Source organism: Trachypithecus francoisi, unplaced genomic scaffold, assembly GCF_009764315.1.
Source record: "Trachypithecus francoisi isolate TF-2019V2 unplaced genomic scaffold, Tfra_2.0 Lachesis_group0, whole genome shotgun sequence".
NCBI classification, from domain to species: domain Eukaryota; kingdom Metazoa; phylum Chordata; class Mammalia; order Primates; family Cercopithecidae; genus Trachypithecus; species Trachypithecus francoisi.
The window spans coordinates 90,583,740-90,610,358 of NW_022681453.1; the positions used below are offsets into that span (position 1 = coordinate 90,583,740).

At 44.1% G+C, this 26,619-nt stretch overlaps 1 protein-coding gene and 1 long non-coding RNA gene across 17 annotated transcripts in view; one reads left to right on the forward strand and one right to left on the reverse strand.

The window, feature by feature from the left end:
- The window catches only part of ST3GAL6 (ST3 beta-galactoside alpha-2,3-sialyltransferase 6), an 82,695-nt gene extending 75,113 nt beyond the window's left edge, over nt 1–7,582 (reverse strand). For 6 of the 16 annotated variants that reach the window (XM_033211517.1, XM_033211505.1, XM_033211512.1 and 3 more), the window contains exon 1: nt 7,292–7,582. Coding sequence is in view for 2 of the 16 variants with exons in the window: in XM_033211501.1 (XP_033067392.1) it covers nt 6,199–6,252; nt 6,781–6,952 (226 nt within the window). In the remaining 14 variants the exon portion in view is untranslated. Of the gene's footprint in view, nt 1–6,198; nt 6,253–6,475; nt 6,650–6,780; nt 7,248–7,291 lie in introns of those variants that run through there. The other 10 variants (XM_033211510.1, XM_033211508.1, XM_033211514.1 and 7 more) reach the window with 6 other exon arrangements.
- Nucleotides 6,214–26,140, forward strand: LOC117083613. The gene is made up of 2 exons (XR_004437138.1): nt 6,214–6,291; nt 25,917–26,140. It is a non-coding gene; the product is annotated as an uncharacterized LOC117083613 (long non-coding RNA).
- The last annotated feature ends 479 nt before the right edge of the window (nt 26,141–26,619 follow it).

The window sequence follows — 26,619 nt, forward strand, 5'->3', positions numbered from 1 at the left end:
AGCCTGTAATCCCAGCACTTTGGGAGGCCGAGACGGGCGGATCACGAGGTCAGGAGATCGAGACCATCCTGGCTAACAGGGTGAAACCCCGTCTCTACTAAAAATACAAAAAACTAGCCGGGCGAGGTGGCGGGCGCCTGTAATCCCAGCTACTTGGGAGGCTGAGGCAGGAGAATGGCGTAAAAACCCGGGAGGCGGAGCTTGCAGTGAGCTGAGATCCGGCCACTGCACTCCAGCCCGGGCGAAAGAGCAAGACTCCGTCTCAAAAAAAAAAAAAAAAAAAGAATCAGCTCAAAGACAAGAGGTCTGTGTTTATATGGCATTTTGCGTGGGGGTTTTGTTTTGTTTGTTTGGTTTTGGTTTTTGTTTGTTTTGTCTCAATTTCCATCTGTTCAAGTCTGCTACTGGTTATTTCTTGTGTTCTGCTAGCTTTAGGCTTGGTTAGCTCTTGTTCCTCTAGTTCCTCTAGATGTTATGTTAGGTTGTTAATTTGGGATCTTTTTCAATTTTTGAGGTAGGCATTTAGCACTTATAAACTTCCCTCTTAGCAGTGCTTTAGCTGTCCCAGAGGTCTGGTATACTGTATCTTTGTTCTCATTAGTTTCAAAGAACGTTTTGATTTCTGCCTTAATTTCACTGTTTTCCGAAAAGTCATTCAGGAGTAAGTTCTTTAATTTTCATATAATTGTATGGTTTTGAGTTATTTTCTTAGTATTGATTTATATTTTTATCGTGTTGTGGTCTGAGAGTGTGGTTGGTATGATTTTCATTTTTTTGAATTTGCTGAGGATTGTTTTATATCCATTTGTGTGGTTGATTTTAGAGTTATGTGTCATGTGCAGATGAGAAGAACGTACATTCTGTCATTTTCTGGTGGAGAGTCCTGTAGGTGTCTATTAGGTACATTCTGTCAAGTTCAGGTCCTGAATGTCTTTGCTAGTTTTTGGCCTTGATTATCTGTCTAATGCTGCCAGTGGGGTGTTAAAGTCTCCCACTGTGATTGTGTGGAACTCTAAGACTCTTTATAGGTCTTACCTTGTGAATCTGGGTGCTCCTGTGTTGACGGCATATATATTTTGGACAGTTAAGTTTTCCTGTTGAATTGAACCCTTTACCATCATATAATGCCCATCTGTATTAGTTCGTTCTCACACTGCTATAAAGAAATACCTGAGTTCGGGCACAGAGGCTTATGCCTGTAATCCCGACATTTTGGGAGGCCGAGGCAGGAGGATTGCTTGAGCCCAGAAGTTCAAGACTAGCCTGGGCAACTCAGTGAGACCCCATCTCTACAAATAACTTTTTTAAAAATTAGCCGGGTGTGGCGGTGTGTACTGCAGTCCCAGCTACCTAGGAGGCTGATATGTTAAGATTGCCTGTGCCCAAGAGGTTGCGGCTTCACTGAACAATGATTGTGCCATTGCACTCCAGCTGGTTCAACAGAGTGACACCCTATTTAAAAAGAAAGAAAGAAAGAAATACCTGAAACTAGGTAATCTACAAAGAAAAGAGGTTTAATTGGCTCATGGTTCTTCAGGCTGTACAGAAAGCACGGCTGGGAGGCCTCAGGAAATTTACAAAAGCCTCCTGGCAAAAGGTGAAGGGGAAGCAGGCACATCTTATATAATTGGAGTAGGAGGAAAGGTGGGACTGGGTGGGGGGGTGGCGGCTAAACAACCAGATTTTGTGAGAACTCACTCAATATTACAAGAACAGCACCCACGAGGATAGTGTTAAACCATTAGAAACTGCCCTCCATGATCCAATCACCTCCCACCAGGCTCCACCTCCAACACTGAGGATTACAATTGAATATGAGATTTGGGTGGGGACACAGATCCAAACCATATCACTATCTTTGTCTTTTTTGGTTTTTGTTGGTTTAAAGTCTGTTTTGTCTAAAATTAGAATAGCAACCCCTGCTTTTTTCTGTTTTCCATTTGCTTGCCAGACTTTTCTCCATCCTTTTACTTTAAGCCCTTGGATATCAATGAATGTGAGATCGGGCTCCTGAGGTTTCAGGTTTTACGCCACTGTGTTAATCAGAAAAGCCAAAAGTTAGTTGTTTTGTATGTTAGTTAAGTATGTAAGTTAACAATGGGCCAAAGAATCTCAAAAATAATTTTTTCTCTAAAAATTGTGCCAAGCCTCCCTAGATACTAATAGAGTGGTGATGATGAGACATCCTAAAATCAAAGGACAAGAGGATAAAAGGAATACTGTACAGGTTTCTCTGAGCCCTGCCTGTCTTTGTGATGTTCCTGTGCTCTGCCCTAGGGAAAAGAGAGGGGAAATCAGTTATGGCCAATTAGTGGGAAGAAAAAAAGGCAACTATGAGTAGAAATTTGTGTGTTTGTGTGTGAGAGAGAAACAGAGACAGAGAGACAGGAAAGGGCCGCGTGTGGTGGCTCACGCCTGTAATCGCAACACTTTAGGAGGCTGAAGTGGGTGGATCACCTGAGTTCAGGAGTTCAAGACCAGCCTGGCCAACATGGCAAAACCCCATCTCTACTAAAAAAAAAATACAAAAAATAGCCAGGTGTGGTGGCGCATGCCTGTAATCCCAGCTACTTGGGAGGCTGAGACACGAGAATCACTGAAACTCAGGAGGCAGAGGTTTCAGTGAGCAGAGATAGAGCCACTGCACTCCAGCCTGAGTGACAGAGCAAGACTCCATCTCAAAAACAAAGAAAAAGAAGAGGCAGGAAAGCCCATCACCACGGGGTGAAGACTGAATTAGGCTCTCATCAAAAATCTCCAGGCATCCCATTCTAATTAGAATACAATTCAAATTCCACAAAATCTGCCTTCCTATCTTACTGACTGCATCTCCTCCCACTCCCTCTTTTGCACTCTTTTTTCACTACCTGTTGTCTTAACTACTCTCTTCTCACACTGCACCTTCTGTTTCTCAAACAACCCAAGTTCACTCATGCCTCAGGGCCTTTGCAGGTGCTGGTACCTCTATCTGCCATGCCCTTAACCTTCTGTGCTCCACTTGCCTGGCTCCTTCTCATCATCCACATCTCAGCTCAAATATCCCCTCCTCGGATAAGCACTCTGACTGCTCTAAAGTAGCTTCCTCTATACCCCTCTCGATCACACCTCCGTAATGTACTGTCTTTGTGACACTCATTCAATCTGAAATACACTGTTTCGTGTACTTGTATCTTATTTATTGACTCTGTTCCCCATAAAACATACGCTCTGTAAGAGCAGGGGCTTTGCTGTGTCCAACACGGGCATGTGTTGGACCCCCCTCCCCCCGCCACAAGAACACCTCTTGTTACATGGTGGACACTCAGTAAATGTTGGTTGACCATTAGGGAAGTCCCACCTCAATGATCACATGGAATATCATCCAAAGTCCACTGAGAAAAACACTTTCTGCTCCCTTGTTGCCCCCATCTTTCAGCATAGTGACTCTGACCCACAGCCATAAGAACTCCAGGCCTGTTTCCACAACATGTGGAAGGTGAGAATAACCCTGCCACCTCTGGAGGAATCTCCAGCTTCCTTGCCATCTCCTCATCTGGAGGCCTTATTCTCATCATCTCCTAAAGATCTTTCCATTCCCAACCAAATAAAAAGTAAATCAATGTTTAAAACATCTTTCAAAGCCCAGCACTAAATACATCATAAAGTATGCAATGATGCTATCTGTATACTTTGTCTTAGGCCAAGCATATAAGAAGGGGAAAAAGAAAACGGGGGAGAAGATAACTTTTCTTTCAGCTTTTCAGTGTTTTTAAGAAAATCTCCTATGGGCTAGGTGCTTTCCTTTCCCTCCTTCTCAGCGGTCAAGGAAGAGGAAAGCCCCTGGTCAGATACGAAAGTTTGTGGCAGTAAAAAGGTAAACTGGGCAATCCCCCTAGATGACCAAAATCTCTCCAAGAAAAAGAAACATGGGCACAAGGAAGAAAACCAGGTCTTACTGATCCTGTTATCTTTTACTTTCACAACCTCACTGCCAGAATCTCAGCACTTCTTAGCCTGATTATAGGACAGTCAAGTTCCTGACCAAGTCTGAGACACTGCAGCTAATTCAGTACTGAGGTGTCACCATCAGGGGAAAGAACTCCAGCTACCCCACAATGGTGTGGGTAACCTCTAAGGGTTCAATTGGAAACTGTGATGTGTGATGTGTGCTATTATCCACCACAGTTGGGACAGACAGGAGAGAACGTTTCATTCAACTGTGAGGGTGGGGATATAACCCTGGGAAAATTTCTTCCAGGTAACATGTAGCTTGAGATGTATGCAGAAAGGAAAGGACTTTTGGAATATGCCCGTTGAAGACAGCATAAACTCCTAGATTTTGCCAGACCCTGCTCACTTAAGTGGCACATCAGAGATGTGCAGAAGATAGAAGGTACCTGGCTGGTGAAAGTCTAAAGTTGTCACAAGGAAGGCAAAGTACACAGACCACCTATTCAAGAAGCCCAGCCTGGGGATAACTAGAAAGGTATATTCAGACCAAGGTATATATAAATTGAGAATACGCCAGGCAAAGGAGAAAGATATGCACAAGAAATGGAAGAATTTGTGCATAATGTATACTACAGAGGATTCCTGAGATGGTGTAGGCAGAGGTAGAGTCAGACCCTTATGTGAGCCACTGCAACTCAACCTAAGGCAATCTTGTTTTTTTAAGCTATAAATGTGGCTAAAAATTCCTTTCTTGCAGCAGTTTTGTCAGGAAGATTAAATAAAATAGCATATGAAAACACACCAAAAACCAGAGTGGGCGCCCAATAGGAGTTCCATGCTTCCTTCACCTTCTCAATAAGCATCACCTAAAATACAGGCTAAACAGATCTCTGGTCCCCAATCCTGGATGGAAGCACAATTTCCATGGAAGCCATCTGGCAGTTTGCATGGTTAGCAGATGATGCTTATCAGGGAAATGTGGGAAACATGGCATTACTCACTTCTTCTCCCATAAGGTTCCACATGATGTGGAACACAGAAATGTCCCCAACAGAAGAAAACAGCTGTGAAATCCAGTCCTCTGCCACTGAATAAGAACACCTACAATTTACAATTTCACAGGCGACAGACTGATGTTTTTAAACGGTGTGTCTCTTAATGGTATTCTTCTGTCAATGCTGTCTTCTTGAGCCTCAAAGGTTTTTATTTTTTTTTTTTAATTAATTTAGGGCATAAGAACAAACTATCTCCAACAAATCTGCTGAAATGTAGTCAAAATTGCAGTCCCATTTTACTGCACCATGTAAACAACATATGGTGCTATCTGGGACTTGAGGAACTATAGTAAAAATACAGTTCACATCACAAGGAATCAAGATCTCCCACATGACCACAGAACAACTTAGGAAACCAGACCAAGGCAACACTTTCTAGAAAATTCTCTTCTTATAAGCAAAGTTGCCATTATCTAAAAAGCCTCTGTGGAATTTGGCCTTACTCAGAGACAATAAACTAAATAATATCTTTTTTCGCAGATCTTGGTATGAAAAGCGTTCTTAGTGAAACAAAAAAGAAGCAGCAACCAACTTGCAAATGTCAACTCGGCATGCTTTCAAACGGAAAATCACCTGGCAGCCTGAGCAGATTTTCCCAAATATTTAACATCTCCCTGTAAATAAAAAGACAGTTTTATGGTCTGTAGCTAGGTGAGGAAGATTGAGGACCGGAAAGTCAAACATTCGGGCTAGCCTAAAAGAGGTGGCCACTGGAGACCCGAAGAATTATGAGGCTCAAAGGTCAGCGTGGACACCAGACCACAGAGCACGAGGAGCTTCCAGCAGATCTGCAGTTTCCTTAACTATCCACCCACTCATAGCACCCAGCTGGTCCTCGTAAGGCAAATGGGACTTGCGAGTTTAGAATCGGTGTGATTTCGGATACACTAGCAGGCACCATGTTATTTTCATCCCTACCCCCACACAGTGTTTTTAAACATCATCTTTCAACGGCAACCTCTTCTCCCCCGCCTGCTCCTCCCCACCGCCCCTGCCAACCCCCGCTACTAAAAATCCTCAAAGAAGGTGCTTTGGGTTTGTTTTTGGTTTCTGGGTGTCGCTTTTCATAGGTTTTCTTTTAAGCCAAAATAACAGCACACAAGAAAGACGCTTGAGATTGCTGGGATCTCCGAAACCGGCGGCCGCAAAATGACCAGCTGCTTCGCCCTTATCTTGAAAATTAACAGCAGCCCAAACACTGCAATTTACTCACCGTCCTCCTTTCTCCTAAACTGCCTCGCTGCTTGTTTTGTTAGGTCTAGTTCTACTGTGGAGGGAAGAAAGGTTTCTCGAAAAACTTTATACGGTAAGAGACCAGAACATTCCAGACCCCTCAACCTTCCTTGTGTACAGACCCTTTTACAAAAAAACAATAGTGAACGAGGAGCTGGACACTCCTCTTGGCTTCCCAGTTGCACAACCCCGCCGGCGATTCGACCAAAGAGGGTCCCAGAGCAGATTATCTCGGCCCCCACGGCTCCTGGGCTTACCCGCGAGGCTGCGCGCCCCTCCCGCCCTTCACTGGGGCTCCAGGATTCCCGGGCGCCCTCTCGGCGGTGGCAGCGGCGCACCCCGGGTGGCTCGCGGGTCCCAGCGCTCATGGCCCCCTTACGCCTCCGCACGCCACCTCCTTGGTGCTGGCAGGATATGTGGAGGGGTAAACAGCGCTCCGTGTCCCCACCCCCAACCCTGAGCCTCAGAGGCTGCAAAGCCGGAGGGTCCGGGCAGCACAGACCTCAGGCCGCCTGGACCCCGGCCCAGGACGCGGTCTCCCTGCACCCCAAATCTCCCTCACCCGGGCAATGCAAACCCGCAGCGAAGCCGGCCGGCGAAAGTGACCCGCCGAGGCCCAGAAGCGACGACCGCAGAGGCGCGCCGGGCTCCGCGACCTGGGGGGCCGCTGCTCTCAGCCCGTCAGCGCCGCTCACTCCAGCCGGCTGCTGCCTCTCTCGCGGCGCCTGCCGCATCGGGCCGCAGAAGCCCGAGGCCGGCGGAAACCAGAGGAAGGTGGCGCGGGCCAGGGGCGGCGCGGGCACGATTCCTTCCCCCCGGATCTGGCGGGGGAGCAGAGGAGGGAGCAGCGCTGCCGGGACTCTCAGGCTCCCGCCAGCCAGGATCCCGGGCGACTGCGCTGAGCGCCTCCGGAGTCGCGGGAAGCTCCTCCTGCTCCGCGGCTTGCGCCAGTTGCACGGTGGCCGCGGCCGCCCCCAAATTCGAGGAGGAAGGTGCAAAGTGGTGGGAGGTTGCGGGCCTCGCTATCCCAGGGGAGGTAGGGGGGCGAGGCGGGAGCGCAGCCAAATCCCTACCTTTCGGGCGGGGCTGACACCAGCCGCGCGCCCTCGCCGGGCGCCGGGACCGGAAAATCACCGCGAAGGGAGGGACGAGGAAAGGCGGCGGGTGGCTTCAGGACAAGGTAGGAGGATCGATTTCCACAGCCAAGAAGACACTCCCATCCCGCCCTGGTTTGTTTGGAAAGCTACAGGAGCTAAAGTGAGGGGTGGCCGGGTACTCCCCTTCCCCGCCGGCTGGCAGGAGGCAGAAGTAAATACTGAGGCGTGTGGCGCCGCGGACTGACTGTGACACAAGGCTCAGCAGAAGGTTTGGTCCCTAACAGAAGGGGCGGAGTGTTCAGAGAGCTCCTTAATTCCGTGGCTCTGCCCTTCAAGGGCAAATGTGTTCTTACTTTTTATCTTTTGAAGGAGATAATTAGGGAGAACGAAGGTGGAACGTGCTTTTTGCCTCTTCTTTTCTCTCCATAGGAAAAACCCTACGTTATTTATGTCCTCTTACTTGGATGGCTCTGACTACTTTTTATAATGTGTTTGTCAAATAATTCCTTGTCTAGAAACATTCAGGTCATAGCTCCAACCTTTGGGCACTGAGCAGTGTAATCACGTGTGATCAAATGACCCCAGAGAGAAGACCCACGGACTTGGATGTAATTCAAAGTTGGCAACATGTCACAAACTGGAACAAAGTCCTTCATCTGTGATGAGTTTTCTGGTATTTGTCTTTTTTTTTTTTTTTTTTTTTTTTTTTGAGACAGAATCTCGCTTTGTCACGCAGGCTGGGGTACAGTAGCATGATGTTGGCTCACTGCAAACTCCGCCTTCCGGGCTCAAGCGATTCTCCTGCCTCAGCCTCCCGAGAAGCTGGGATTACAGGTGCGCCCCACCACGCCCAGCTAGTTTTTGTATTTTTAGTAGAGATGAGGTTTCACTATGTTGGCCAGGCTGATTTCGAACTCCTGACCTCAAATGATCCACTCGCCTCCACCTCCCAAAGTGCTCTGGTATTTGTCTTCATTGTAACAACAGCCCTAGGAGGTACCATTTGTTATTTTCCCAATCTTACTTAAAAAAATAAAAAATAAAAGGCAGGGCGTGGTGGCTCACACCTGTAATCCCAGCACTTTGGGAGGCTGAGGCAGGCGGATCACGAGGTCAGGAGTTCCAGATCAGCCTGACCAACATGGTGAAACCCCGTCTCTCCTAAAAATACAAAAATTAGCCAGGCGTGGTGCTGCGCACCTGTAATCTCAGCTACTCAGGAAGCTGAGGCAGAAGAATCACTTGAACTCCGGGAGGCGGAAGTCGTAGTGCGCTGAGATGGCTCCATTGCGCTCCAGCTTGGGCGACAGAGCGAGATTCTGTCTAAAAAAAAAAAAACTCAGCAGGTTCAGATTATTCGTATTCTTTGCCCTTTCTACAGATTGCCTTTGACATAACCCACATAGATTTTGTAATTTTAGATGTGGCTCTTGAGACATCAGGATAGTGAGAGAGTTTGGGGGAATTTATCTGAACTGATTGGTATTGAGGTTTACTTTGCTCTTTTAATTTCTCCTGGATTCTTCATTGACCTCTTCTTCATGATCTTAAAAACCAAAACTGGGCCAGGCGCGGTGGCTCACGCCTGTAATCTCAGCACTTTGGGAGGCCAAGGCGGGCGGATCACGAGATCAGGAGATCGAGACCATCCTGGCTAACATGGTGAAACCCCGTCTCTACTAAAAAATACAAAAAAAAAAAAAAAAAAAGCCGGGCGAGGTGGCGGGCGCCTGTAGTCCCAGCTACTCAGGAGGCTGAGGCAGGAGAATGGCATGAACCTGGGAGGTGGAGCATGCAGTGAGCCGAGATCGCACCACTGCACTCCAGCCTGGGTGACAGAGCGAGACTCCATCTCAAAAAAAAAAACAGAACTGTATTTCACCTCATCCACTCTGGCCTTCCGGACTTTTTGAATCTGCAAAGTAATGTGCAAAGGAGAGAAGCTATCTGCTGTTCTGAGGTGATGTTTGTGTTTCCTATGTGGTAGTGGCCAGTGGTGACTACTGTTGACCCCAACCTAGTTCAAAAGCTGCCTCTTCTGTTGACCTGCTGTGTGACTTTGAGCAAGTGGCATCACCACAGTGGGCTTCTTTTGTGTCAGGTGTAAAGTGAGATAATACAGCTTTTCTTGAAGGGTGATTAGGATTAAAGCAGTCTCTGTTGTACTTGCCCCCAAAACCATCAATTCAGGAAGTAAAAGGTTGACTTTAAAAATAACACTAAAAATATTAACTACCAGTCATTGCCCACCATGAGTCAGCCACCCACCATGCATTGTGCCTTTTCCTCTCACTCACCCTGCAAGCCAGTCATGGTAGAAAGGAAGGAACAGAGTCAGGTGGTCTAGGGCTGTACTGCTTACATTGGAACTGTGACTCAAAGGAAAGCACCCGAGGCCAAAATCATTGTTCTTTCTGAGATATCACCGCTATGTAACTATCTGTGATGGGAGGGGCTTTTGATCTGTGTAACATTAATTTTTAAAAATTCAAGATATATTATTGTATGGGCACATGATTGCTATTATGTAAATATTTTATATTCCTATGGAAACTGACAAAGGCTTAAGTAGGGTGATATAATTAAAAGTCTTTAGACCTCTCTGGATTAGTGTTTTTGGTCATTGTTTTGGAGAAATGATTTCCCAATATATGTATATTTAATTTAGCCTTTTGGTAGAAGATTTCTTCTACTAAGCTGGGAGGGGAAAAGCCGCAAAGGAGGGAATGACTCTTGGGACATGCAAGGTCTTTGAAAGGTCCCTAAAATTATAATTTTCAGGCAGTGTGCATATAGGGCTGGCCCTGTTTTGCTAGGTTTGTTTTTTTTTATTATGGTGGTGCAGTCTCTTTGAAATAAATGCTATTGTTTCATAGACTGTGGCCTCTGCACACCAGTGACAGGTAAAGGCCAGGTTCCCCCACATTACCATGGGAGGCCTTTCAGCACTAAATGTGTATTCTAGAATACACCAAAGTATTTCTTCCTCATCCCCATTGTAGGGCCTGCCTTCTAAATTCTCCTGTGCCAAGTACAGCCTTTTCTACCATGATTGATGGCAAGAATGTGTACTCCTTGTAGGAGAGACCTACTCATAAGGGTGTTAGCGAGACAATCAGATCAGATCACAGTAGGTGAATCCCAGGACTGGAGCTACCTATAAAGTGACACAAGGCCACTTTCTTATAACATCCTCTTAGAATAATTTTTAAAACTTAAAAAAATTTTTTTTTTCTTTTACAGTACATGATGTTCAAAAGGTTTCTTTTTAAAAAAAGTTTTCAAGGTCGAGTTCAATTTTTTTTTTTTAATTTGACACACTGGTCAGAGAACATCGAGTTCAATTTTAAACACTATCTGACTCATGACTGAGCTTGACCAAGCTAATGGTTTTTAGATACAATCCTTGCTCCAACTCAAGGAGAAAATCCTGCCAGTGCAGTCTTCTGGCTGTCTTGGAGTTTTATCTCCTATAAGCAATTATTTAAAGAACATGTGCATCTCAAAGAGAATAAGCCACAGTGGACCAGGCACAGTGGCTCAAGCCTGTAACCCCAGCACTTTGGGAGGCTGAGGTGGGTGGATCACGAGGTCAGGAGTTCAAGACCAGCCTGACCAACATGGTGAAACCCTGGCTCTACTAAAAATACAAAAAATTAGCCAGGCATGGTGGCACACGCCTGTAATCCCAGCTACTCAGGAGGCTGAGACAGAAGAAACGCTTGAGCCTGGGAGGCAGAGGCTGCAGTGAGCTGAGATTGTGCCCCTGCACTCCAGCCTGGGCTACAAGTGAGATTATGTCTCAAAACAAAAGAATAAGCCACAGTATCTAAGCAGTCTAAATCCTGACTTAGAACTATGACTGTCCATGGTGTAGAAAATGTATCACATTAGCAGAAAGCAGTTTAGTTGCAGTAAGCAGAGTCATACTTCTCCAAAATTTCTATTTCAGACTAGAGTCTCAGCTACATTTTTGCATATGTAAATATCCATAGTGATGATTTTCCCACTATTGTGATTGTACAAAAAAGGAAGTCAAGTCTACCAGGAAGCTTATTTGCAACTTCATAAATGATGATGTCTTTATATTCTGCCAGTTTTGTCAAAGTTTCAGGGGTCTTAGTTGCTCAGTCTCTTTTACCACAGCCTGGAGGGTGAGGTGAGGTGGGATGGTGGAACTGGGGACAGGTTCATCACAGACTCCTGAACATGTAGAGCATCTGTACGGTGGAAACCGTAAATAGGGCAATGGACAGAAAATAAGTGCAACGTATTATTTTTTAAAAGGGAGACTATCCAGAATATGTTACAAAAAATGCCTATGGATCAGTACCCAAAAAAACCTATTTTAAAATAGAACACAAGTCATAAACAAGCAATTCATACAATAAATACAAGGGCCAGGTACGGTGGCTCATGCCTGTAATCCCAGCACTTTGGGAGGCCGAGGTGGGCAGATCACCTGAGGTCAGGAGTTTGAGACCAGCCTGGCCAACATGATGAAACCCCGTCTCTATTAAAAATACAAAAATTAGCCGGGCACGATGGCGGGCACCTGTAATCCCAGTTACTAGGGAGGCTGAGGCAAGAGAATTGTTTGAATCTGGGAGGCAGGGGTTGCAGTGAGCCAAGATCGTGCCACTGTACTCCAGCCTGGGTGACAGTGAGATTCTGCCTCAAAAAAAAAGAAGAAAAGAAAAGAAAAATACAAATAGTTTACAAGCATGTGCAAAACTTTGTGTCCTTTTATAATAACACTACTTTTAAAAATAAAAAATATTGAGAAATAAGATTGGCTGAAACGCCAGGCGCGGTGGCTCAAGCCTGTAATCCCAGCACTTTGGGAGGCCGAGATGGGCCAATCACAAGGTCAGGAGATCGAGACCATCCTGGCTAACACAGTGAAACCTCGTCTCTACTAAAAATACAAAAAAAACTAGCCGGGCGAGGTGGCAGGCGCCTGTAGTCCCAGCTACTTGGGAGACTGAGGCAGGAGAATGGCGTAAACCCGGGAGGCGGAGCTTGCAGTGAGCTGAGATCCGGCCACTGCACTCCAGCCTGGGCGACAGAGCGAGACTCCATCTCAAAAAAAAAAAAAAAGATTGGCTGAAACTAAAAAATGAATGAGATATAATTTAGTCAAAAGATGTCAGAAAACTTTATGGAATTATAAAGTGCTACTTCCTTTTTAGAGGGCAATTTGGTGATTGCTATCAAATTTACAAGGTTCTTTAGGGTTTGAATTTCAAAACCCTGATTAAACTTCCTTAACTTTTCTCCTTGGAAGGCATTTTGGCCTCAAGTCAACAAGCAATGTAGCAATGTAGGGGGTGGAAAAGCTACCTTGATCAACACAGGAGGAAAGCTTCCAGTTGCTGAGTAGTTGCCAACACAGATTCAGAGATGGTGGGAGCTCTTCCTGGAGTTGTGTGGGGGCAATCTACAAAATAATGGCAACTTGGGGCAAGGCAGCTTCCTCAGAGCTCTTATTCGATTATGGGAAGGACTAGAAGCTTGAACTACTGTATGAGTTGATGGGCCCCCCCTTTCAGGAGAGGAGGGAGGTATCTCACCCTTCCCACATGTCTGTGGAGCTTTTCTCCTCATTTCTGCTTCAGAGTCTCATAACTAGTCATTTTGTCAAAGCATTACAAATAGCTTTACTTTAGGTATACACTTGATTCATTAGTTATGCTTAACCTTTTTAGCTTACACCTTTGTCTCATTTTGGGGGGCTTTACAGAGCTGGACTTAAGGCAACTTCATGTGAATGTTTGTAAAAATATTTCCAAATGCTTGATTTTCACAATAAGCCCCTGTTGACTTCGTAGCTGAAAATTTTGTTTTTTTCAAAACATTTTACACTTAGAAAGTTTTACATGCAATTGCTTAGAGATATCAAATTGACTTTTACTTGTTGAGGAAAGGAGATATATTACTTTTCTGAGAAGCTGTGACAACAGCTGATATTGTAAAGGGGTGTGTGCGCAATTATCATTAGGATCTTGATAGTTACAGTACTTTGGCTATTTATTTTCATCCTCAGAATTAAAAGAACTCATCTACCCCCAAACTTAAAGGAAATTCTCTCATCATTGTAGGGATACTTTGAGTGGCTTATCAAGCTGAGACACTAATAGGATACAAATTTAGTGCTGGGGAATACACAAGGAATTGCCACCCATGCACACTGGGGCCCTCTCTCAGCTTTTGGTCATTACACCTGGAGGTAAATGGAGTGGCAGCAAGAGAATAGGAAGAAAAAAAAAACCTCACATGTGAGTTCATATTTATTATAACCCTCTAGATGCTAGGAGATTTTCTATGTATTGTTTATCACACATATCAACCCTGAGGGCTACCATTATCCCCATTTTCCAGATGAGGAATTGAAGACTCAGAGAAGTTTCATAATTTGTCCAAGGATCTAGAGCTAATATGTGTCAAAACTGGGACACAGTGCTTTTCTGTTCAATAAATGAATGATATGAGAAAAATTAATACCTATTATTCTACAATGTGACATTCCAGGAAAACATTTACAGCCATAATAAATTTAATATGAATGCTGTGAAGCCTTAATTAGCCTTTCGTGAATGGGTATCAAGCTGTCAGCTGAAATGGAATTGCAGTCATTTCCAGTTTCCATTGTTTCAGTTCTGGTTCTCAAATACCATTGTGTTTTCTTCAGAGGTATGTAGAATGTAGATTACTGAAAACTTTCTTCAGGACCGCAGGCATCATTCCTCCTAGCCGAGTCAATGATCTCTTTCACTCACTCTCGGGAATGGATCCAGTTTTTAAGGTGACTGTAGTGGCATCAGGCTCAACATGGAGAAAATATGTTTAGCAGCTCCCTAGGAGCATGCAAAACCAGTGCTTCAGTTCTTCATTTCTGCTGCTTATGGGGCACTGTTTATTATACTACAGAACATTATGAATACAAGAGAAACAGCATTAATAATTAAACAGCCATACATACAGGGAACATCTTGCAATGAACTGAATGTGTGCCCCAAAAATTCATACATTGGAACAGCTTTCCTTCGTCCCCAAAGGAAGTGAGCCCTTTGGGAGGTAATTAGGTCATGAGGGGGGAGCACTCATGATTGAGAATACTGCCCTTATAAAAAGGGCCCCAAAGATCTCTCTCACACTCCTTCTACATGTCAGGATGCGACCAGAGGTTGGCAGTCTGCAGCCTCGAAGAGGATCCTCAGCCGAGCTCAACCATGATCTCAGACTGCCAGCCTCTGGAACTAAGAAATAAATATCCACAGTTTCCAAGCCACCCAAAGTCTATGGTACTTAGCTGTAGCGACCCAAACTAAGACTTGTGAACATCTGAAATAGAAGTATAAAGAAAGATTTAAATTGGCTATTTTTTTCCCAGTGATTTTGACTACTAATCTGTTTTACTACAGTTTTTGTTTATTTTTACTATATCTTCTTGTAAACCTTTTAATTTACTTTTTGTACTCAAAAGTGCCATGTTGGCAAAAGTTTTCTAAATCCTGTTCATTAATGGCAGTGACTTACTTGTGACGAGTATGTTAACCGTATAGTGACATACTGACCATCCAAACAGCTATCTGCAATGCTTCAAAAGTGGTAAATACTGATAACTTCAATCATCATTATAATTTTTTTATTATCCCAAAAAGTGAAGGGTCTTATGAATCCTTGCCTAAGGACTAACAAAGAACACATATAATTTGTGCTCTTTGGAGAAAGGGAAGGATATAAGCAGAATTTAATTGTACGTCTGTGCTTATCACGTAATAAATTAGTGCATTTTAACCAAATCAAATGGGTCCTGGACTTTGGACCCACAATATTTTGTATAACTGAGAAAAGATTTTACTGGCTGTAGACTACAAAGTTGAATATTTTGAATCTTCCTGGGACCTTTGTAGTGAAGAGTCCTGCTTACTGACAATGTCTCAGATAGATAAAACTCTAATCCACAGGCTGGAAAACAGTAACACACCAGTACTAAAGATGTGGAAGTTGTTCCTAAATTTTACTTAACCCCAGGATTGTTCACAGGTTCATTTGAACATCACTTCAGAAAAGGTGCGTGTCTCTTCCAGTTCAGTACCGCCCACCTCCAACATTTATTCTGTATCTGAGATCTCTCAAGGATTCATTAACCAACTTCCATTGAGGGACTAGCGAGTCTTCTATTCCTAGCCCTGACTACTTTCTGTTTTGTTTTGTTTTTTGAGATAGAGCCCTGCTTTGTTGCCCAGGCTGGAGTGCAGTGACGCGATCTGGGCTCACTGCAACCTCTGCCTCCTTGGTTCACGCCATTCTGCTGCCTCAGCCTCCCGAGTAGCTGGGACTATAGGCGCCTGCCACCACGCCTGGCTAATTTTTTGTATTCTTTAGCGGAGACGGGGTTTCACTGTGTTAGCCAGGATGATCTCGATCTCCTGACCTCGTAATCCGCCCGACTCAGGCTCCTGAAGTACTGGGATTACAGGCGTGAGCCACCGCGCCCGGCTGCTCTGACTACTTTCTTAACTCTTGGTCTTGTATCTCCAGTTGCCTGCTGAACATTCAATTCAACATGTGTTTATCAGTTCCCAATGTAAAGCTGAACTCTTTAGGCTTCCAGCTCAGCCAGCCATTTAACTTAACATTTTTATTGGTGATAATGCTTTTTCTCCCACTTCCCCACTTAGGAAACCTCAGTCCTCCTGACCTCTCCTTTTTCCCATTTTACTTGATCTTTTCTCCTTCATGTCATTAACATACTTCATATTCAATTATTAAATACATCTTCACTTAGTTCCTTTACTTTGCCAGGCACTATAGTTCTAGGTGCTAGGAGTACCGTTTACCAGCAGAAAAATAAAAATAAATTATTACTTGCTGTCTCTCTCTAGAGGCTCTCTCTCTGTCTTTCTCTCTCTCTCCCTCCCCACCCTCAAGAGAGAGCAAATTTTTTATTTTTTATTTTTAAAAATTTTTAGAGACAGGGTCTTGCTCTGTCACCCAGGCTGGAGTATAATGAATAACATAATCATAGCTGACTGTAGCCTCCAATTCCTGGGCTCAGGTGATCCTTCCACCTCAGCCTCCTGAATAGCTGGGACTACAGGTGCCCACCACCACACCGGCTATTTATTTTTTGTAGAGACAAAGTCTCACCATATAGCCCAGGTTTGTCTCCACCTCCTGGCTTCAAGTGATCCTCTGCTTGGCCTCCCAACGTAATGGGATCACAGGTGTGAGCCACCATGCCTGGCCGCTTATAGTCTTTTGATGGTGTCCAGAAAGAGTCTTCAAAGGTCATCTTGTTGATGCCTTTATCTCTGTTTCACTTGTGCTTCCCCTCCCATAGTGTTCATTCCCGTTCCCTGTGTGAGGTCTCCTCACCTAGAGCTGGGCTCTGTGTGATGCTATCCCAGGGATCCACAACTCACCATTTTACTTCTCAGTTTTGGGCTAGCCGCCCAAACGCTTTCTCTGCTTAGGCTTCTTTTCTGTTTCTCCCTAGAATAACCTGCCTCTTCCACCTCACCACACTCATTCCCCCAAAACAAAGCACAACAGTGGACTCTGGCTTCTCTGACTCAATCAGAGTAAGTTGTTTTTTTTTTTTTTTTTTGAGACAGAGTCTCACTGGGTCGTTCAGGCTGGAGTTCAGTGGCGCGATCTTGCCTCACTGCAAGCTCCGCCTCCCGGGTTCCCGCCTTTCTCCTGCCTCAGCCTCCCATGTAGGTGGGACTACAGGCACCCGCCACCTTGCCCGCCTTATTTTTTGTTGTTGTTTTTTTTTTAGTAGAGATGGGGTTTCACCGTGTTAGCCAAGATGGTCTGGATCTCCTGACCTCGTGATCCGCCCGCCTCGGCCTCCCAGAGTGCTGGGATCATAGTCGTGAGCCACCGCGCCCGGCCTCAGTCTAAGATTTTTAAACAAAAGAAACACCAGTTGTCTTCTGGATATCTGGTGACTTTTAGTTTTTATTCTGTAACCAAAAAATCACTGAGCCAACAGAACACCAAAGCTCTGTTACCTTCTTGAGATGGAGGAGTAATAAATATTTACAGCAGGGATATATATGGGAACATAAAGAGATTTAAGACAAATTCCTGTTTAACAATCATCTATCAACACAAGGCAAAAAATGGCCGCCCCAAGTATATGAAAGTCCTCAACAGTCAGATGAAGCAGAAAAAAAAAAAAAAAAAAAATTGTTAAGCACTAAAGAGGGGCTTTGGGCCAGGCACAGTGGTTCACATCTGTTATCCAAGCACTTTGGGATGCAGAAGGATGACTTGAGCCCAAGAATTCTAGACCAGCCTGGGCAACATAGTGAGACTCCTTCTCTAAATTATTAGCTGGGTGTGTTGGTGCATGGCTGTCACCCCATCTACTCACGAGGCTGAAGCAGGAAAATCTATTAGTCCAGGAATTCAAGGCTGTAGTGAGCTGTGATCGCACCACTGCACTTCATTCAGCCTGGGCAACACTGCAACACCCTGTGTCAAAAAAAAAAAAAAAAAAAGCCAGGCACTGTGGCTCATGCCTGTAATCCCAGCACTTTGGGAGGCTGAGGCAGGCGGATCATGAGGTCAGAAGTTCAAGACTATCCTGACCAACATGGTGAAACCCTGTCTCTACTAAAAATACAAAAATATTATCTGGGCATGGTGGTGCGTGCCTGTAGTCCCAGCTCCTTGGGAGGCTGAGGCAGGAGAATCTCTTGAACCAGGGAGTGGGAGGCTGCAGTGAGCCGAGATTGCACCACAGCACTCCAGCCTGGCGACAGAGCGATTTTGCATTGATTATCATATCTAATAGCAACAAATCTGGCAGTTAGATATTACTGATGTAATATGATGAGAGCAGAAACAGTCAAGGACAGAACCAGAGGCAAACCTAGGTCTCTGTGGGTCCAAAGCAGACACACAAACTAACCTGACGGAAGGGAGGGATCCAGTGCTCTTTTAGGAACCCTCTCAACTGACTCTGACATAAAAAGAAAAATTTTGACTGAGGAGAATAAATATAACTTAACTCCCAACTTTCTGAGGTTTGATGAAATATTGATAACAAGTAACTAATTCATGTCATTACTTTTTCTTTTTACTTTAAGACTAAATTTCACGTTTGTCATTACATTAACATTTCCATTTTTTTCCTAGTAAAAGTTGTGCTTTTCTTACTATCCTTAAAAAGAAAGATCTGGGAATGGTCTATTAAGTAAAAAACTGTCTGAGTGCAGCAGCCCGGACCTTACAGTTTCCTTTCTTTGTAAATGTTATTTTGGAAAACATTAGGTACTTTAGGAATTGAGTCGCCTTTTCCAAATTGTGTCGTGCTGGGAGATGCTAATCTGAGTTCCAAGAACAAAGGATATCTCGCAAACAAGATTGAGTGCTAACCTCGCCTTCCGCACCCCCGCCTCCAGGCCATATTCAGTACATATTAGCATATTAAAGAATCAGGTAAAAACAGCAAAAAGGAAAGGTGTTTTAACTTTCCTTAAATGTTAAACAGATCTAAGCAAGCTTGTTTTTGTGTCAAAGACTTTTTTATTCAGTATTCTGTCATAATTTCCTATCTCTATCTCCCAAAGCAAATTAAAACAACAATAAAAAACCAACTGCTGGGTCTGTATATATCCAGTTAGAGAACCAAGGGCTGGGTGGGATCTTTGATAAAATCAACTGTGACTCTAAAGGGTTAAAGATGAAAGTCACTTTATTTCATTAGGAATGTATTTGTCAATCTATTAATTTATTTTAGAGACGGGGCTGGAGTCAATGGCACAGTTATTCACTGCGACCTCAACTCCTGGGCTCAAACAATCCTCCTGTCTCAGCCTCCTGACTATCTCAGACTAAGGGATAACACTACCACACATGGCATATCTATCTTTCTATCTGTCTGTCTATCTATCTATCTTTTATTTTATTTATTTATTTATTTATTTATTTATTTTTTATTATTATTTTGTAGAGAGGGAGTCTTGCTATGTTATGTTGCTTAAGCTGGTCTTAAATATCTGGCCTCAAGCAATCTTCCCGAGCTGGCTTTACAAAGTACTGGGATTATGGGTGTGAACCACCGCACCCAGCTGTAGAAATATATTTAGAAGAAAATTGCATGGCAAACTTGCAGTGACAGGTATAATATAAAATCATCTCTGTATTTTCGAAACCATATATCTATCAGCATTTCCTCTTTATTTATTTATTTATTTTTTTTTTTGAGACAGAGTCTGTCTCTGTTGCCCAGGTTTGAATGCAGTGGCGTGATCTCAGCTCACTGGAATCTCCACCTCCTAGGTTCTAGACATTCTCCTGCCTCAGCCTCCTGAATTCCTGAATAGCTGGGATTACAGATGCATGCCACCACGCCTGGCTAATTTTTGTGTTTTTAGTAGAGATGGGGTTTCACCATATTGGCCAAGCTGGTCTTGAACTCCTGACTTCAAGTGATCCACCCACCTTGGCCTCCAAAGTGCTGGGATTACAGGCATGAGTCACCGCACCCGGCCAGTATTTTCTAATCTTTTATTATATAAGTATTTATGTTTTAGTTCATACGTAATAAAATAGATTCTGGTCCAAATTTGGATAAATGTCTGAAATAATTTTCTATTATTTTACCTGCTGGCTTTTCTCATTTCTATAGAAGCAGCTTGTACAATGTAAATTATCTAGCATTAAATATTTTTACAATCAAAGTCTTAGTGCAACATAAATTTCTTTGGCATCAACCTGTGTCTACTTATTTCCAGCACAACTCGATAGCACATCAGAATGTGAACTGAATATTGGAATGATATTTGATATGTGTGTCGTGCCTTCATTAATTTATTGCTTTACATGTTTCATGAGAACCTATGTGTCCAGCACAGTGGCATTGTAGGCACTGGACATACAGAGTTCTAGATGGAGTTTCTGCCTTGGGAGGTGTTACGAGAAAAATAGGCACTGAGACTAAAAATACTTACTGAGATTAATACGTGTCATGCATTGAGCTAGGTTCAGAGAATACAGTGGTGAACAGACAGGTTCCCTGTCTTGATGATGCTTGCAGACATTGTTCATTCAAGCTGCTATAACAAAATACCATAAACCGGGTAGCTTGTAAACAAAAAACATTGATTTCTTATAGTTCTGGAAGCCGATAAGTCCAAGATCAGGGTGCTGGCAGATTTAGTGTCTAAAGAAGGCTTACTTTCTCATAGATGGCAACTTCTTTGTCCTCACCTGGTGCAAGGGGCCAACCAGCAATCTGAGGCCTCTTTGATAAGGGAATTAATCTCTTACAAGGCTCTTTCTTCATGACCTAATCACCTCCTAACCCCACCTCTTAATACTATTGCATTGAGGACTAGGTGCAACATATGTTTGGGGGAAACACAAACATTCAGGCCATAGCAGATATGTAGATTAATACTATTTCAGCATATTGCAACTATTAGACAAAACAGAATTAATAGAAACAGAAGGAAACAACTTCCTAGGTACAGGAAAGATGCCACTGGTGATTTACTTTATGCAGAATATCATTGTCTCTCTTAATTTTTCTTTACTAGTACTTCCTTATCTTTGCTTTAAATAAAGCATGCGTGTACCCAAGATTTGCCAGAAGAACGATTCTATCTGAGGATTCTCAGCCACTGAGATGTGAAATGGCTTTCCAAAAAAATCTTTAGTGCTTGGACACTCTGATTCATACCACTTAACATAGCTCAAAGCCATAGCATGGATTGTTGATGCCTCCCCAGGGTTTCTGATTCTGTAAGATTAGAGTGTGATATCAGACTTCATACTATTAACAGGCTCCCAGAAGTTGCTCAGGCTGCCTGTCCAGGGGCCACACTTTAAAAGGCATGGTTTAGAGGATTAAATATACCAACTTAAAAGTTAAAAAAATTATTGGAAGACTGTAAGGCAGATAATATCTCTGTTTCACAAGATGAGTAACAAACCTAGGTTATTTAGAAAATGCAAAGTTATAAGGAGGTAGACAAAACTCAATACAGTAATAAATATTTCATGTCCTCAGTGTAACAGTCTATTAACTTGAAGCCCAAAACCTCCATCAGTGATTGTCAGAATCCAAAATACTTTGAGGTTGAAATGCTTTGTTATTTGACTTGAAATCACTCTTTTTTTTTAATCTCATAGACAGATGTTTTCGAAATTTAGATATTAAAAAGTTATGACCACATATGTGACCAGTAGTATAATGTTGGACTTCATTATGAGGCCTCAAGGCCACTGCTTTAATGTAGGGAGGCAAACTCCTTTTTTCTTTCTGCAGTCTCAACCTCCTAGGCTCAAGTGATCCTCTTGCCTCAGCCACCTGAGTAGCCGGGGCTACAGGTATGCACCACTATTCCCAGCTAATTAAAAAAAAAAAATAGAGAGAGAGAGATGAGGTCTCACTATGTGGCCCAGGCTGTTCTTGAATTCCTCACCTCAAGCAATCATCCTGCCTCAGCCTTCCAAAGTGCTAGGATAATAGACGTGATCCACCGTGCCTGACTGCAAACTCCTTTTAAAACAGCATCAGGCTGGGCGCAGTGGCTCATGCCTGTAATGCCTGCACTTTGGGAGGCCGAGGTGGGTGAATCACCTGAGTTCAGGAGTTGGAGACCAGCCCAGCCAACATAATGAAACCTCGTCTCTACAAAAAATATGAACGATTAGCCAGGCATGGTGGCAGGCGCCTGTAATCCCAGCTACTCAGGAGGCTGAGTTAGGAGAATTGCTTGAACCTGGGAGGCGGAGGTTGCAGTGAGCCGAGATAGTGCCACTATACTACAATCTGGGCAACGACAGTGAAATTCGGTCTAAAAAAAAAAAAGAATCAATGAGAGCAAACAACAGGATCAATGATGGTGGTAACAGTCCAGAGGAATTTGGCAACATGAGGAGACAGATGCCAACTAAGTGACTTTAAATGAGGAAAGTAAAATGAACATGGAGAGAATTTATATTTTCAGATGAATCTATTTGAGGTCTGAAAATTCAGTGTACCCAGTATCAAGAGGACTATACTGATAAACAGAGTTACAAATAGAAACATCATAACCAGGTCAAAAAAGAAAGTATCTATACTGCATTTTCCTTCTGCTGCTGCTATAACAAAGTATCACAAACTCCGTGGTTTAAAACAACAGAAATTAATTTTTCTTTTAGTCCTGGAGGTCAGACGTCTGAAATCAAGGTGTCAGAACGGCTACGTTCCCTTCTGGAGGCCCTTGGGGGCAACTTTTTCCCTGCCTTTTTCAGCTTCTAAAGGCTACCTGCATCCCTTGGCTCTTGGTCCCTTTGTCCACTCTCAAGGTCGGCAGCACTGTCTTTAGAGAAAGAGTTCTCTGACTGCCTCCCCTGCTTCCCTCATCGGATCTCCTTCTCCTCTGACTGCCTCCCCTGCTTCCCTCATCGGATCTCCTTCTCCTCTGACTGCCTCCCCTGCTTCCCTCATCGGATCTCCTTCTCTGACTGCCTCCCCTGCTTCCCTCATCGGATCTCCTTCTCTGACTGTCTGTCCTGCTTCCTTTTTGTCATCAGATCTCCTTCTCTGTCCTGCTTCCTTTTTCTCAGGACTTTGTGATTACACTGGGCCCATCCAGATCATCCAGGATCATCTTCCCATCTCAAGATTCTTCACTTAATCACATTTGCAAAATTTCTTTTGCTGTGTAAGATGACATATTCACAGTTTCTGGGTATTAGGATGTAGATATCTTTGTGGGTGGAAGGAGGAATTATTATTTTTTTTTTTTTTTTGAGACGGAGTCTCGCTGTGTCGCCCAGGCTGGAGTGCAGTGGCCGGTTCTCAGCTCACTGCAAGCTCCGCCTCCCGGATTTATGCCATTCTCCTGCCTCACCCTCCGGAGTAGCTGGGACTACAGGCGCCGCCACCTCGCCCGGCTGGTTTTTTGTATTTTTTAGTAGAGACAGGGTTTCACCGTGTTAGCCAGGATGGTCTCGATCTCCTGACCTCGTGATCCGCCCGTCTCGGCCTCCCAAAGTGCTGGGATTACAGGCTTGAGCCACCGCGCCCGGCCAGGAATTATTTTTCTGCATGTGCTGTTTATTTTGTTCTATCAAAAAACTCTTGGGGGTGCCGAGCACGCTGGCCTGTAATCCTAGCACTTAGGAAGGCCGAGGCGGGTGGATCATTTGAAGTCAGTAGTTTGAGACCAGCTTGTCCAACGTGGTGAGACCCCAGTCTCGACTAAAAATACAAAAATTAGCAGGGCATGGTGGTGCGTGCCTGCAATCCCAGCTACTCAGGAGGCTGAGATAGGACAATCACTTGAATTCAGGAGGCGGAGGTTGCAGTGAGCCAACATCATGCTACTGCACTCTGGCCTGGGCAACAGAGCGAGACTCCATCTCAAAAAAAGAAAACAACAACAACAACAACAACAAAAAACTCTTGAGGTAGTATTTTCTGGGCATATTTTCAGGAGGAAATTGATTAATGGTGTTATATGGAAGAGTATAGAGAATAACCATGAATCATTCATTCACTTGCCAAACATTCGTGAAGCATTCCCTATGCACCAGACATAGTGACACACAAAGCCAGACTTAGGGCAAGGATAACTCTGGGGAAATGGGTAAGAACGTGCTGAAGCTGTAGAGTGTGGTACTAATGAACCAGGACTCTGGAGTCTAATGATTTGGATTTGAATCTTGGCCCCACCATTTATAAACCTTATGACCTAAGCAAATTACTCATCTGTGTGTGCCTCAGTGTTGTCACTTATGAAGCTGATAAAATTAATATCTGTACCATAGGGTTCTAGTGAAGACTAAATAAGGTTATTGATAAAGTTTTTAGCACACTGACTGACATGAAGAGTTCAAGAAATGTGGGCATAGAGGAGGAACTAGAGAGGACTATAAACAGAACGTGGAGTGCTTACTGCCATAGGGACTTTGGAAAGGCTTTCCGGAGGTAAGCCTTGAAAGTTGAGTTTCATGTCATCAATTGGGAGTTGAAGAGATGAGGGTTATGCCAGGAGCAGACATAGTGATCAATTTGGAGACCATGAGGAAGGGCTGAGGTGACCGGGAGGAAAAGGCCTAGGAGTCCAGGAGGAACAATATTTAAATATTGTGCTTCAGCCAGGCACAGTGGCTCATGCCTGTAATCCCAACACTTTGGGAGGCCTAGACTGGCAGATCTCTTGAGGCCAGGAGTTTGAAACCAGCCTGGCCAACATGGCAAAACCCTGTCTCTACAAAAAATACATAAATTAGGCTGGGCGTGGTGGCTCACACCTGTAATCCCAGCACTTTGGGAGGCCGAGGTGGGCGAATCACAAGGTCAGGAGATCGAGACCATCCTGGCTTAACATGGTGGAACACTGCCTCTACTAAAAATACAAAAAATTAGCCGGGCATGGTGGCAGGCGCCTGTAATTCCAGCTGCTCAGGAGACTGAGGCAGGAGAATGGCGTGAACCCAGGAGGCAGAGGTTGTAGTGAGCCAAGATGGCGCCATTGCACTCCAGCCTGGGCGACAGAGACTCTGTCTCAAAAAAAAAAAAAAAAAAAAAACATAAATTAGCCAGGCGTGGTGGCATGCATCTGTTGTCCCAGCTAACAGGAGGCTCAGGCATGAGAACTGCTTGAACCCTGGAGGTAGAGGTTGCAGTGGGCCAAGATCCCACCACTGCACTCCAGCCTAGGCAACATAGCAAGACCCTATCTCAAAATATCTATATATCTTTAGATAGATATAGATATATAGTGCTGGGATATTGACACAATAATAAAAAATTAGACTTATTTTACTTCTATCCAGAAAAATACCCAAGCCTAAGTGGAAATGACAGAAATAAGTTTTATCTCCATATTTGAAAGAAATTGTGATTAATAAGGATTTCCTTAATTTTTTGAGGACAATATAAACCCTTCTGTGTGCACCACTCACTGTCAAAACACACTGCCTTCTTTGTGGGGTATCTACTTTACATCCATTTTCCTCTTCACTGTTGTTAATAGGAGCCCAAGAATTTTTCATAATCAGTGGACTGTAAACTTTAAAGGAGGCTGGGCTTTTCTCCCACCCCAAGGGTGTAAATCAGGATTGATTTGAGCCAATCATGACAACCATTGCCTTTGTCATTGATTAGGACAATGGACATTGGTTAGGATGGACGTGTGGCACAATTCTTGCTGATGACATAGGGGAGGAAAGGCTTTGGAAAAGCTTTTCTTATCCCTTAAAAAGATAAATGAAGCTGGGTGCAGTGGCTCACACCTATAATCCAGCACTTTGGGAGGCCAAAACTGGCAGATCACTTGAGCCCAGGTGTCTGAGACCAGCCTGGGCAACAGGGCGAAACCCCATCTCTACAAAAAATACAAAAATTAGCTAGGCATGTTGACATGCGCCTGTAGTCCCAGCTACTTGGGAGACTGAGATGGGAGGATCACCTGAGCCTGGGAGGTCGAGGCTGCAGGGAGCCGAGATTGCACCACTGCATTCCAGCCTGGGCAACACAGGCCGTGTCTCAAAAAAATAAAAAATAAATATATAAATAAAAAATAATAAAAAGAAAAAAGATAAATGAGGGATGTGGCTGCACTCTCTTCTCTTCCAGCTGTGAGATATCAGTGGGCAAGGATGTGATGCCTGAAGATGTGGCATCTACCTGGAAACAGTCGAGGACCTGAGAAGGAAGCCAGCATCTGAGGAAGACAGACAGAGCCGGGCGCGGGGCCTCAAGCCTGTAATCCCAGCACTTTGGGAGGCCGAGACGGGCGGATCACGAGGTCAGGAGATCGAGACCATCCTGGCTAACATAGTGAAACCCCGTTTCTACTAAAAAATACAAAAAATTAGCCGGGCGAGGTGGCGGGCGCCTGTAGTCCCAGCTACTCGGGAGGCTGAGGCAGGAGAATGGCGTAAACCCGGGAGACGGAGCTTGCAGTGAGCTGAGATCCGGCCACTGCACTCCAGCGCGGGCGACAGAGCGAGACTCTGTCCCCAAAAAAAAAAAAAAGACAGAAAGGATCTGGATACATGATGAGGTAAATGAGATGCTAAATTATCCAAACCTGGAATAATAATATGTCATTTAGTATGTTTATATGTAGTATATTCAAGTACATTCAATGTTAAAGTCAATTATGATATTCTTCCCCTTTTTACAGCCTGAAAAGTATCTTGCATACACCACTGGCATCACAGAATCCTGACAAACCGCTCATCACAAATCAACCACAGACTCTCTATGCTCTTACCAAAACGCTGGCTTTGAGAACTAATTTTTTTTTTTTTTTTGACAGAGTCTTGCTCTTGAG